The 13,079-nt window shown below is 41.4% G+C and overlaps 1 protein-coding gene across 3 annotated transcripts in view; it reads right to left on the reverse strand.

Annotated features, from left to right (window-relative positions):
* NUCB2 (nucleobindin 2) overlaps positions 1–13,079 on the reverse strand; it is a 43,654-nt gene that overhangs the window by 9,668 nt on the left and 20,907 nt on the right. For all 3 annotated transcript variants that reach the window (XM_006142495.3, XM_014584593.2, XM_014584595.2), the window contains 8 exons: positions 12,405–12,548; positions 11,766–11,873; positions 8,468–8,594; positions 4,455–4,558; positions 3,220–3,405; positions 2,937–3,027; positions 2,305–2,363; positions 2,110–2,202 (listed from right to left, as the gene is read on the reverse strand). In XM_006142495.3, coding sequence (XP_006142557.1) covers positions 2,110–2,202; positions 2,305–2,363; positions 2,937–3,027; positions 3,220–3,405; positions 4,455–4,558; positions 8,468–8,594; positions 11,766–11,873; positions 12,405–12,548 — 912 coding nt within the window. The remainder of the gene's footprint in view (positions 1–2,109; positions 2,203–2,304; positions 2,364–2,936; positions 3,028–3,219; positions 3,406–4,454; positions 4,559–8,467; positions 8,595–11,765; positions 11,874–12,404; positions 12,549–13,079) is intronic.

Below are 13,079 nucleotides of genomic sequence, written 5' to 3' on the forward strand. Positions count from 1 at the left end.
GAAATGCAGTAATAACTAGAGGGTCTTTTTTATTATTATTGTTATTTGTATTTAATATAGTTTAATTGAACAGAGAACAATTAGCAAATCAAACAGTCCCAGAACTGGTTCCGAGGAATTTCACATTATAATAATTTATCACAGTAAAGGAACCTCCCCTAGTCCAAAACGTCCTATAGATCCCTTCTCTCAGTTTTGTTTTTAAGGTGGACAATTCTAGATCATGTTCATGTCCTAATGGGAATGAGTCGGGACAGTGGAGATAGTGATGCAAGAGTAAGTGCATACCAACAAGAACAAAGTCCTTCAACAAAAGATACTGAATGGGACCTATGGTGGAGGAGAAAGCCTTCAATAAAAATGGCAACAGTTTATCCAGTTAATAGAAGGTGAGGGAAAAAAATACATGGATATAGGTAGAGTTTGGTTGGTGGATTTGGTAGCGGAAAGCTGAAGTAATTCTCTTGATTGCTTCTATTTTCTCAGTGAAATGAGGTGAGGGCAAGAGGGAGGAACAGAGAAGTGTCTTCGAGGTTTAAGGAGAGAGGGGAATATGTGCAAGTATCAGATGCTGGGAGTGAAGGGACCAGGGCGATGAGCATGGTTGCCGGCAGAGGCCTGCCCGGGATGTGTGCTCGTGAGCTCGGTGAGCTTGTTTCTCTGTTAATCTTAGCCTCGCTCCCCTGTTGCAATACAGCTGAAAATAGCCGGGTTACATGCTTAGTACTTAGTACCAACTATGTACCTAGGTCTTCATCACTCCAATATCCGCAAGGGGTCTCGCCTATTACTTATTTAATGAGCAGCATGTGTCATTGTTTGCCTAGAGCCCTGTCAGAGGGAAAGAAAAAAATAGCAGAAAAAGCCAAATGGAAAAAATGTTCAGTTACTGAGAAAAGGACAGAAATTAGAATTTTAAGATTCTGGTAGTTTGGATTCCCAATGACTGCTTTGTCCTATAGCAAGGCTATCCATCTGCATCAATGTCACATGACTTGTTGGAACATCCCATGGGACATACGCATCTCTTCCTCACTGATGGGATAAACATGGACTAGCTTCAGCCGGAGCAATATAAGTGGACAAAGTTCCCACAACTGAGCGCGAGTCTTAAATACTGTCACATGGTCTGGTTTGGGGGCTGCTGTGTCCCTGACACGACCCAGACAGAGATTCTTCCTGCAGCCTCGGAATAAGAAGACTAGAGAGAAGCCCAGCTGTAGCCCAACCAGCCAACCCAGGCCAGCCCTGCTACACCTAGCTGTAGCCAACCCTTAAAGCTTATGTAATATGAATGAGAAATAAATGCTTGTTGTTATAAGTCATTAAAGTATTAGGATTTTTTATTTTCTTAGTAAAAGTTCATATATGCTTTTAAAATATCAAATACTGGACTTGTGGGTCTAACAGATGGCCTAGCAGTTATGTGGCTGGACTTGCACATGGCCAACCACAGTTGAAGTCCAGGACCCAGTGGCTTGAAACTCATACCAGGCGTGTGTGCGTGTGCATGCCCTAGATCCTGGGAGGAGAGTGGAGGAGAAGGGATTGTGGCCTGGCCATCCCCTTGGAGGATGATTTCTCACTTTCCCTCTCGCTGCCTTTGTCTCTCTTTCTCTCTGGCAAACACACCACCCTAAGGCAAAAGCCTCTAAAAAAAACAGTAGTAGACTTGTTTTTAACTAAGAAAAAAGGTTCTACAGCTGATATACGGTAGCTTCTTAATCTTTTAAAATATTTTGAAGTAATAACAAATTATTCTATTTATAGTCAGGGAATCTAGTACAGTCAAATACTATGTAACTGTGGTCCCATAAGGTTATAAGAGGCTACCGTACAGCCCGGGTACGTGGTTGGCTATACCTTCTAGGTTTGTGGGAGTACACTCTAGGATGTTTGTACAATGACAAAGTTGCCTAACAACACATTCCTCAGACTGTATCCCCATCATTAAGCAAGGTATGACAATAAGTCATTCTGGATCAAAAATGCAAAATCCTATTAAATACCTTTCCATATATGTTTATTTGCCAACTTATGGTAAGATGTATTGCAAGAACTTGAATAATCCATAGAAATGACATACAATCTTACACTTTCAAAACATACCTCATTCATTACATGTTCCCTCATTCTAAGCCTTTCTTCTTCCATTTCTACCATATCATCCTCTTCATTTTTGGCATCATATACTTTCTCCAGCTAAAAAGAAAATTTAAAAACCAACATGAAAGAGAAGAAGGCAAGAGAAAAGGCAAAAGAGGGAAAGAACGAGAACACTGCAGAGCTAAGGAACTTACTTACCTCTTTAGTAAACAGGGCTTCTAATTCTTGTTCATCCAGAAATCCATCGCTATTGACATCTAAAGTTTAAAAGTTACAAATGCAAAGACAGATTTTGAATGCCTTGGAAAAGAAGTGGCTGAAATACAGCTATTTACAAATAGTTTGCAAAAGTAGCACTGACATGAAGTATCAATGTGCTGCAGAAAAGGGTTTCTTTCTTCTTATGAAGCTTTGGTTCAGCCCAACTGATAGCAATCCGGTATTTATTTATAATTCATAATCATATTTTTAGAAAAACGTATCTTAATCTTTTTCCCAAGAATAGGGAAATGTGCTAGAAAAGTACATTTCAATATCATAGAATAAAGCTTGTTAGCCATAACCTAGCTAGTCACAGCATTATATTCAGTTTACTGAGAACCTTGCAATTAGTCATATGGCTCAGCAGTAATAAGAGACCCAACTACTGACCTCAAATATTTTATACTACAGATCAGCAACAAAGGCTATCATATTGCCCTAAAGAAAAATTCTAAGCATTTATTAACAGGACTCAAGAGCAGATCTTGGCAGAAATCATTTCAGAGTAAAGCAGATACAATTTTTCAAATAGCAGATGTCAATATTAATATTTATATCAAATATGTTACCATGTAATTGGAAAAATGTCTTGGGGTCAAAGTCATTAGGATCCAATCCATCAGTCTCTTCCCATACCTCTTTTAGTTGATCTTTGCTTCCCTGTGAACCAATTTTTAAAAATTGCTCAAAACAAAATACAATCTAAGTGTATAGACTCAAAATATAAATCTGAGGAACTTTGCAGAATTAAACATCACAATTTAAGTACTCATAAATTAGGATAAAATGTTGCTGTTTGGTACAAAAAATTATCTTCGTCTAAATAGGGTTTAATAAAGTCACAATCCTTACTGGGTGATTAACTTTGGGATGATTTTCATGTTTCTTCTTCATTTCTTCAAATTTAGATTCTTCTTCCTTTCTCTTTTCTTCACTCAATGTTTTTAAGTATTCTCTCCTTTCATGTTCTTTCATCATTTCATATTTTTTAAATTCTTCATGTCGAGTCTTGTCATAGTGTTCCAGATCATTTGTGGCCTAGAATACAATAATGCACTTAATTTTTTTTTTTAAAAAAAAGGTGTGTTTGAAAAATATAAAGCCATTCCTACATATAGCATGTTCTCTGATAGAAGGTCGTACAGGAAGGCAAAAGAATTCTGGGCTCTTCTTTAATTCTACCGTTTTATTTTAGTCACTATCATTACTAGAATTGTAGGTATTCAAAGGAATGAAGACTTCAAAGTTAGCTTCAACCGTTGGATGTTTCCCACAAGCAAGTAATATCAAGTCTGTACAATACAGAAAACAAGAATAGTTCCTAATCATTTAACGAAAGCTAATAACTGCCAGGCTGAAATGTCTAGTTTGGTGACTCAATTCATACACAGTATGAAAGATTCATAAACTCTTATCTAAAATCCCTGAGAACAGATATGTTTCCGAGTGTTCTAGGTTTTAAATAGGGAATAGGGCACATATGCCTTATTATGGAACATCTCTGTGGTGTCTGCAATCAGATTAGTATTTCTCTAGTAAAATCTATTAATACTCATACTAAGTAGTCTAAGTAAAAGCTATTAATAATACTGCTATAATTGGCCTGTTCAGGCCAGGTTTCAGTTTTTACAACGTTTTGGATTTTAAAATTAAAGATAAGGGGGCACCAGCAGTTAGCGTAATGGCTACGTTGCTGGACTCCCATGTAGTCAACCGTGGTTCGAGTCCTGGACCTGGTGGCTTAAAACTCACGCCAGGTGCGTGTGTGTGTGTATGCCCAAGATCCTGAGAGGAGAAGGGATTGCGGCATGGCCATCCCCCCGGGGGGTGACTTCTTGCTTTCTCTCTGTCTCTGTCTGTCTGGTGAGCACAGGTGCCCTATAGCAAAAACCTCTCAAAATAAAAAAAAATTACAGATAAGGGATTATAGACCTGTATGTCCATATTAATACCTGTACTAAACAGGGTTAAGCTACTTCCCTTTAGAGATAGTCTAGAGTGTATATAAGTTATATTTAAACTTCATTGAGTTCGTCAAATTACAAAACCTCAAAATTAAGAAAACGTTTTTTGGAAATTATTCTTACCGCTTTGATTAGCATATCTAAATCTGTGGATTCAAACGTGTCAGGATTCAAGTGGTTTAGGTGATCAAATTGTTTTAAAAGAGCTTGGTGGTCTATACCTACATCTGAAAGAAAATAAGAAAACTCTAAGTGATCAATTACAAGGGGCTAAAAATGCTGATAGGTATTTGTTCCCACATGATTTACAGGAAAATTCAAGGCTTTAAAGCTTGCTCAAAATACAAAACAGTAAGAGTTCATATTTACTTTAAGAATATTGCACAAAACAGGGAACGAGATGGCCCACTGGAAAAACCGACCTAGCATCTTTCCAGGACAAAAGGCTAATAATTGCCTCAGCTTCCAATAAAGGAACAAGGCTAGACGAACAAAGGGCAAGAAAAAAGGCAACTGAAACTTCCGGAACACAGAGTTTCTAGTTGGAAATGTAACGCAGGGATCCCTCGTCGTCGGAAGCCAGTGAGAATCTAGAGGAGCTTCCTCCTCTTTCCTTCCGGATGTGAGAACAAGAGCAACTCTCCTCGGAAACCTCAAACCCCAGGCTCCCACTGTGGACTCCCCACTGACGGCATAGTGAAACTGGCATGGGGCTAACAGACGTCACAGGGAAGTGCACAAGCACACAGTTTCAGAAAAAAATACCGGACCTCTCACCCCACCCTGACCCGAGCGGCAGGAACGCTGGACCCGCTTACAAGCCGACCAGCAGGTGGCGCTCTGTTTACAATCAAGACTCCACAACCCAGGGGGAACACAGGATGCAAAAGAGGAATTCAGTCACTACCCCATTTAGCAGGCAGCACAGGCCTGTGCTCTCCTTCCCGTCAGACTCAAGCCCAGGGGAATACCTACCTGTCTCAAGTGACCTCACCCATAGCACAACTCTTTGGGACCTCCCTGAACTGAAAGTGTGGGCAAAGAAAGGGAGAGACAGCTGGCAGAGAGAGGGGCACCAGAGAGGCCTGCTCCAGGTCAAAGTGGGCAAGACAGGGAATCACCTGGACCACCTCCTGATCCTGAAATACAGTCTCTGGCCACCTAACTTCCAGTAGGAGTCTGCTCAGATCCAAGCAGCCTTCCTGAATCTGCAGGCTCTACAGCTTGTAGACTCCAGCCTTTGGCCCTGCCACGCGAGGCCCGTTTCTTGTGATTCACAGAGGTTGTCCAGGCAGGGCCAAAGGCAAGTCTATCTGGGAAACACAAAAAATGGGCCCTGGGTGGCCAGCAAGGGACACCCAGAGACAGAGTGGCCCTCTGTACCTGGATATGGCCCTGGGAAGGTCACTTTGTGGCCAGAGGCAAGCCTGTTTGTGAGACTTTCACCGGAGCCTGCAAGCCTGGGGATTCAGGGAGGCTGCCTGGGTCTGAGCAAACTCCTGCTAGAAGTTAGGTGGCTGGAGACTGTGTACTCCAGGATCAGGAGGGTGCATAAGCCCAGCTTGGATCTGAAGGCACAGCTAGCCCCTGGCCCCTGCTGGAACACCTTGCCAAGGCCCACCCAGGTCCTGAGGGCAATCTTGCCTCCTCTCTCCCCAGTTGCCTTCCCAGGGTCACAGGGAGGCCTGGAAAAGGCACCACTCTCGGATGTCACACATAGCTGCTCAGGAACCACATCTTGGGTCTCACCGACAGGCTTGCCTCCGGGCCCTCCTGGATCACTCCATGTAGGTCTGAAAAGCCACCCAACAAAGGCCAGTCAGGTGGCGCAGTGATAAAGGTGGCTGTGTGGTTGGAGTCCCAGATCTGGCAGCTTGAAAAAAATACATGGGGCACGTGTGTTTATGTACATGCCCAGAATTCCAGGAGAATAGAGAAGGGACTGTGGTGTGTGGCCATCCACCATGTCTCTCTCTCTCTCTGTCTCTCTCTCTGGTGAACGCACATGCCCTAGAGCAAATTTTTAAAAAAAGAAAAAAAAATTATTGGTTGGGGACCAGCAGGTGGCATGGTGGTTAAGGCACTGGACACTCCCACATGGCCAACCATGGTTTGAGTCCCAGACCTGGTGGCTTGCTTTCTCACTTTCCCTCTTTCTCTCTGTGTCTCTATCTGGTCAAATTAAAATAAATGAAAAAATAAAATTAAGGAAAAAATAATTCTTAGAAAAAAAAATATTGGTCAGTGAAATAAGCCAGACTATGAAAAACATTGTATTTCCCTGCTCAGTATACATCAAACATCTGAATTCTATGATAAAAATGAAAAGATTTGAAGACATGATAGAGAGGGCAAGTGTAGACACCACGGACTGTATGGGAGGGAGGTGAGTAGTGAGGGGGTGATGGAAGGGCTCAAGGAAAAGGCATTTAACAGACACAAGAGTACAAGGTTATTTGTTGAAAATGATGTATGTATTTATATCCCTGATATCATACATTGCATGCAGGCTTTGAAAAAAAACATATGGTATGCCCTAAAGATGTACAACAATTAAATGTAAATAAAATATAGTAAAATTTAAAAAAAAAAAGAATATTGCAAATATTGTTACGGTCAGCAATGGTAATGTCCTCAAATCTGGAAGAGGATACAGTTTAATATGATTGTTTTACTGTTATGTTTAGAAAGAGTGGTTGACTACTAGCATAATTAATAGCAAAAACCTCTATTATTATCTTAAAATTACCAAATATCCTACTTTTAATTAGTTTATCTAATAAACTCTAATGCCCTCATCAAAGGTGTAGGTAGAATTTCTTTAAAAAAGGACAAGCAGATGGCATAATGGTTACACTGCTGGATTCTCACATGGCTGAACATGGTTCGAGTTCCCGACCTGGTGGCTTGAAACTCACTCCAGGTGCATGTACATGCGTGCCCAAAATCCTGAGAGGAGAATGAAGGAGAAGGGACTCCAACATGGGCATCCCACCTGGGAGGGTGATTTCTTGTTTTCCATCTCTGTCTCTCTGGTGAGAACATGAGCCCTATAGCAAAAATCTTCCTAAAAAAAAAAAAGATTTCTAAAAAGAACTGCTCTAAAATGTATATAAAATAATCATTTGCTGCTTAAAGAAATCCTTCAAGAAACAATAAAATTATTAAAGTCTAATCATTCTGATATTTCAATGATATAAATATATTGCCTATTCAAAAAATATTTTTTAGAGAGATTTTTGCTATAGGGCATATGCACTCGCAAGAGAGACAGAGAGCAAGAAATCACCCCCAGGGGATGGTCATGCCACAATCCTTCCTCTTCCATTCTCCTCTTGGGATCTAGGGCACACACACACACATGTCTGGCATGAGTTTCAAGCCACCAGGTCCAGTACTCTAACCACAATTGGCTATGTGGGAATCCAGTGATATAACCATTACACCATATGCTGGCCCAAAAATTTAAGTTGAGGGACCAGAAGATGGTGGGGCGATTATGTCGCTGGACTCCCACATGGCCAACCACAGTTCAAGACTCAGACCTGGTGGCTTAAACTCAGGCTGGGCACGTGTGCGTGCATGCCCAAGATCTCTAGAGGAGAATGGAGGAGAAGGGATTGTGGTATGATTATCTCACCAGAGAGTGATTTCTCACTTTCCCTTTCACTGTCTCTGTCTCTCTCTTTCCAGAGACTGCACACACACACCTTAAGGCAAAAACATCTTTTAAAAAAATATGTTAAATTTTAAAAACTAAGAGAAGTCAAATCATTTCTAAACTAAAATTTTGACTAAAAGAATATGGCATAAGCAGCCAGCAGGTGGCATGGTGGATCACACATGGCTGACTCTGTGGTTTGAGTCCCAGACCCAGAGCTTGAAATCACTCTGGGCACATGTGCATGTGTGCCCCAAATATCAAGAAGAGACTGGATGAGAAGGGACTGTGGTGTGGCCATCTCCCTTGAGGGGTGATTTCTTACTTTCTCCCTCTCTCTACCTTTCTCCAAGGAGCGTACATGCCCTATGGCAAAAAAATCTAAAAACCTAAACACAACATAGCATGCATTAATGTAAACTGACCTCAACAACCAAGTTAAAAGTTAAAATTTCCCTACCTCTTTAATACTCACCTTGATGGGAATCCGATTTAGCTTTAATTAGCATTCTTAACCTTCCTACTTCTTGCCTTTTCAGTTCATCAAGTCTTGTCCTCACATTGTGACTTACTAAATCCAGCTCTTTGCTTAGCTTCCCACTCTGTAAACAAAATGAACAAATTAGCTTTATCTATCACAATCCATTTGTAAACTAGATGCTACCTACTAAAAATGGGATATAATAAATTAGCGATACTTTTGATTAATTTAGATACATTAGTATCACAAAAAGAATTTCAGAAAAGATCCAGTTCGTAATTCTAAAATTAAGATATCTAAAAACCACGTCATTTAGAAAGTGTAATTAAAGCAAAAAGGAGAAAATAAAAAAGTTTCATTATAAAATGGTACAGCCACTTTGAAAAACAGTTCCCCCAAAAATAAAACATGGAGTTACTATAGGACCGGGCAGTTCCATTCCTAGATATATACCTAAGAGAACCAATACATGTCAACACAATAACTTACACATGAATGTTCAGAGTAGCATTCTTCCTTCTAGTCCAAAAAGTAGAAAGAACCCAAATGTCCCTCAAATAATGAATGCATTAAGAATACACAGTGTATCTGTACAGCAGAATATTAGCCATAAAAAGCAGTGAAATCTTGATGCATGCTACAACACAGACAAGCCACAAAAACACTGCTGAGTGACAGAAGCCAGGCACAGAAGTCAGCATACTGTGCGACTCCACTTACATGAAACGCCCAGAACTAGCAAAGCCCTGCAGATAGAGAGCAGAGTAGCTGTGGCTGGGGAGTGTGAGGAAAGTGGGAGTGACTGCTAAATGGAAGCAGGCTGTCTTCTAGAGGCAATAAGAGGTTCTAAAATAAGATCGGTGATGGTTGCATAACTTTGTGACTATGCTAAACACTACTAAGTTGTATGCATTAAGAAGGTGAATATGGTGGGCCTGCCAGGGGCGTGGTGGTGAAGGTGGCTGAATTCCACATGGCCGACTGAGCAGTTTAAGTCCTAGACCAGGTAGTTTGAAAGACAAGCCAGGTGCTTGTGCGTGTGTGCCAAAATCCTGAGAAGAGAATGGAGGAAAAGGGACTAAGGCGCGGCCATCCTCCCGGAGGGTGATTTCTCACTTTTCCCTTCTCTCTTTCTGTCTGTCTCTCTCCAGCAAGTGTGTGTGTCCTGCAGCAAAATTTTTAAAAAATTTTTTAAATGCAGGACCAGCAGTTAGCATAATGGCTATGTCGCTGGACTCCCATGTAGTCAACCGCGGTTCACATCCCGGACCCGGTGGCTTGAAACTCACGCCGGGCACATGTGTGTGCATGCCCAAGATACCGAGAGGAGAACGGAGGAGAAGGGATTGCAGTGTGGCCATCCCCCCTGGGGGGTGATTTCTCGCTTTCTGTCTCTCTGTCTCTGTCTGTCTGGCAAGCGCACACATGCCCTATAGCAAAAACGTCTCCCCCCCCAAAAAAAAAATTAAATGCAATTTGGGCCAGCTGGTAGAGTGGTTAAGGTGGCTGGATCGCACGTGGCCAACTGTGCAGTATGAGTCCTGGACCTGGTGGCTTATAAAACATGCAGGCAGATGTATGTGCATGCCCAAAATCTCAAAAGGAAAAATTGCAGCATGGCCTTCCCCACCACCTTCCACCTCTCGCATGTGCCCTATGAGGGGAAAAAAGTGAACTTGGTGGGCCAGCAGAAGGGATGGTGGTTAAGGTGACTGGATCCCTCATGGCCAATTGCAGTTTGAGCCCTGGGACCCAACATTCTGAAAAACACGCCTGGTGCATGTATGTGCATTCCCAAAGTCCTAAGTGAAGAATAGAGGGCAAGGGATTGCAGCATGGCCATCCCTCCATGGGGGTGGAGGTGCTTTATAACTTTCTCTCTCTCTCCAGTGGTGCATGTGCACTGTAACAAAATTTTTTTTTAAAGGCAAATTTGGGCATCTAGCGGAGTGATGGTGGTTAAGGCAGCTGGATCCCACATGGCCCACTGTTTGGTATGAGTCCTGGACCTGGTAGCTTGAAAAACACACAGGCACATGTATGTATGAGCCCAAAATCAATGGAGGAGAAGGGATTGTGGCAGGACCACCCACATGTGCAGTGCCTTCTCATCTTCTTTCTCTCTCTGTCTCTCTCTCTCCCTCTGGTTAGCATATTTGCTCTGAAAAAAAAATAACTTAAGTAAATTGTATGGCATATGCATTATATCTCTATAATAAAGTTTCTTTTCAAAATAACTTGGCCTCACTTTTACTCATTTACTTCCCCTCAAGAAAACAATCTCTCATATCAAATCTTTACAAGTCCCTTTCTTATCATGAGTACTAGAAGTTACGTAAGGCTAAGATCATGTCTAATAAGGTTCTTAGCATTGTGGTGAATGATTAGATCTCCCCTATAGACTTAAAGGATAGCCCACTGCCTCTTCTGCTAATTTGGAGCTAATTAAAACTACAGACCTAATCTATCCTAAACTTCTAACTAGCTTCCTACTATGCTTTGATCATGAGCCAAGACCCTAAATGTGATTACAAGGCCCCCCTGGCATCTACCCCAAGACACTTTCCAATCTTGTCCCCTTTTTTAAAAGTTTTCGCCTTAGGGCATGTGTGCTCTAAGGGTTAAGGGGAGGAGAGAGGAAACAGAGACAGTGAAAGGGGAGGTGAGAAATCACCCTCCAGAGGCGATGGCCATGCTGCAATCCCTTTTCCTCCATTCTCCTCGTGGGATCTTGGGCACGCGTGTGCGCGTGCACGTGTACACACACACACACACACACACACACACCCCTGGCGTGATTTTCAAGTCTGGGACTCGAACTGAGGTTAGCCATGAGGGAGTCCAGCAACATAACCACTATGCCATCTGTTGACCCCAATCTCATCTTTTGGCCAGTCATGGCTCCTACTCTCCATACTGGGTTCTGGCAATAGTTACCCTCCAGATTCTTGTACCCCGCTGGAATCTGGATCCCTGCATATTTGCCCAGGGTGCCTCTTGGGTCCTCTCCTTTCTCAGCTCCCTCTTTAAGCTCTGGCATAATCTGTACCAAGAAGAATGACCTCCCACCGTTCCACACCGCTTCACATTGAGTTATGTATCTGTCTTCTGGATCTCTATACCATGTTACAGATTCATCGTATATTCATTCTACTCATCAATCTCTAGATATGATCGTCCCTTGATGGTTCCTTAAGGGCTGAGAATAAATCTCACCTTTGTATCCCCAGTATTTGACTTGGCATCTGGCATGCTCAAAATGTTTGTTAAATAGTTATTTAATTTCATTTACCTTTATTTCCTCTATGTCTGCTTTCTGGAGTTTTTCTCTGAAATGCTGATCTGTTTCCAGCACATCAATCACTTGCTTGAGGTATTCATCATAATAAAGTCCAGTATCCTTCGAATTAAGAAACAAACAATAATGCTTCTGAAAGTTTCTCTTTGTTTGCATCTAAAGATCTTGACGTTGAAAAAACAATTTCTAGTGAAATGATATTTAGACTTATCTATTTTGATAGTTTCAACAAAGTGAAAAAGCAGTATGTCTCAAAGAGTGTGATATAGACAATGAAGATTTCCCCAACACTAAGTGATTTCTCCCCATTGCCATCTGTCTCTTCTTTAAATATACTATCGCTTTCTTAACTCTCAGTTCTACGTTGGAAATGTATTAGGATTAATTGTTCTATAAACTAATATATTGACTACATTAAATAAACACTGTTTACGTCAAACAGCATATGCTTGTCCAATACTCTTCTCACTATTTTTGAAATAGCTCCTAAATGTCCAGTTTTTTAACTAATAAACATTAGCAGTATTTTTGTTTCATTCCATTTCATTTTGTTCTAATTGCACTTCATTTAGTGACAATTAAAATGCACACCATCGAGTTCTAATTCTCCCCATTTCACTTCATTTAACTTACTGGTGGTTCTATTTTCGCACTTTCCACAGGTGGAATATTTTGTACTTTTGTCTTGTCTACATCTATAGGCACAGCTTCCAGAGCAGTAAACAGATGCGTAACCAGCAGAAAACAATATTGCAGTAGGATGGTTCTCCACCTCATCTGAAATAAAATAACAGTTACAGTAAAGTCCTGAAAAGATGTTTTAAAAGTATATGCATTCCCAGTGTCACATTAATAATGGATGATGGGGCCAATAGATGACGTAGTGGTTAAGGTGCTGGACTCCCACATGGTTGATCCCAGTTCAAGTCCCAGACCTGGTGGCTTGAAACTCATGCTGGGCACATGCCCAAAATCCCAATAGGAAAATGAAAGAGAAGGAATTGCAGTGTGGCCATCCCCTCTGGGGAGTGCTTTCTCACTTTCTCTCTCTGCCTTCCTCTATGTCTCTGGTGAGTGCATACACCCTGTAGCAAAACTCTCTTAAAAATGTAAATAAATAATAATAGTAATATATTAAATCTCAAGAGGTTTACTACAACAAAAATATTCTAGGAAAGGGGTAAAAATAGAGAACACTTGGGAATCAGCAGTTAACATAATGGCTATGTCACTGGACTCCCACGTAGTCGACCACAGTTCGAGTCCCGGACCTGGTGGCTTAAACTCACACTGGGTGAGTGTATGTGT

The sequence above is a fragment of the Tupaia chinensis genome, unplaced genomic scaffold (assembly GCF_000334495.1).
Source record: "Tupaia chinensis unplaced genomic scaffold, TupChi_1.0 Scaffold000077_1, whole genome shotgun sequence".
NCBI classification, from domain to species: domain Eukaryota; kingdom Metazoa; phylum Chordata; class Mammalia; order Scandentia; family Tupaiidae; genus Tupaia; species Tupaia belangeri.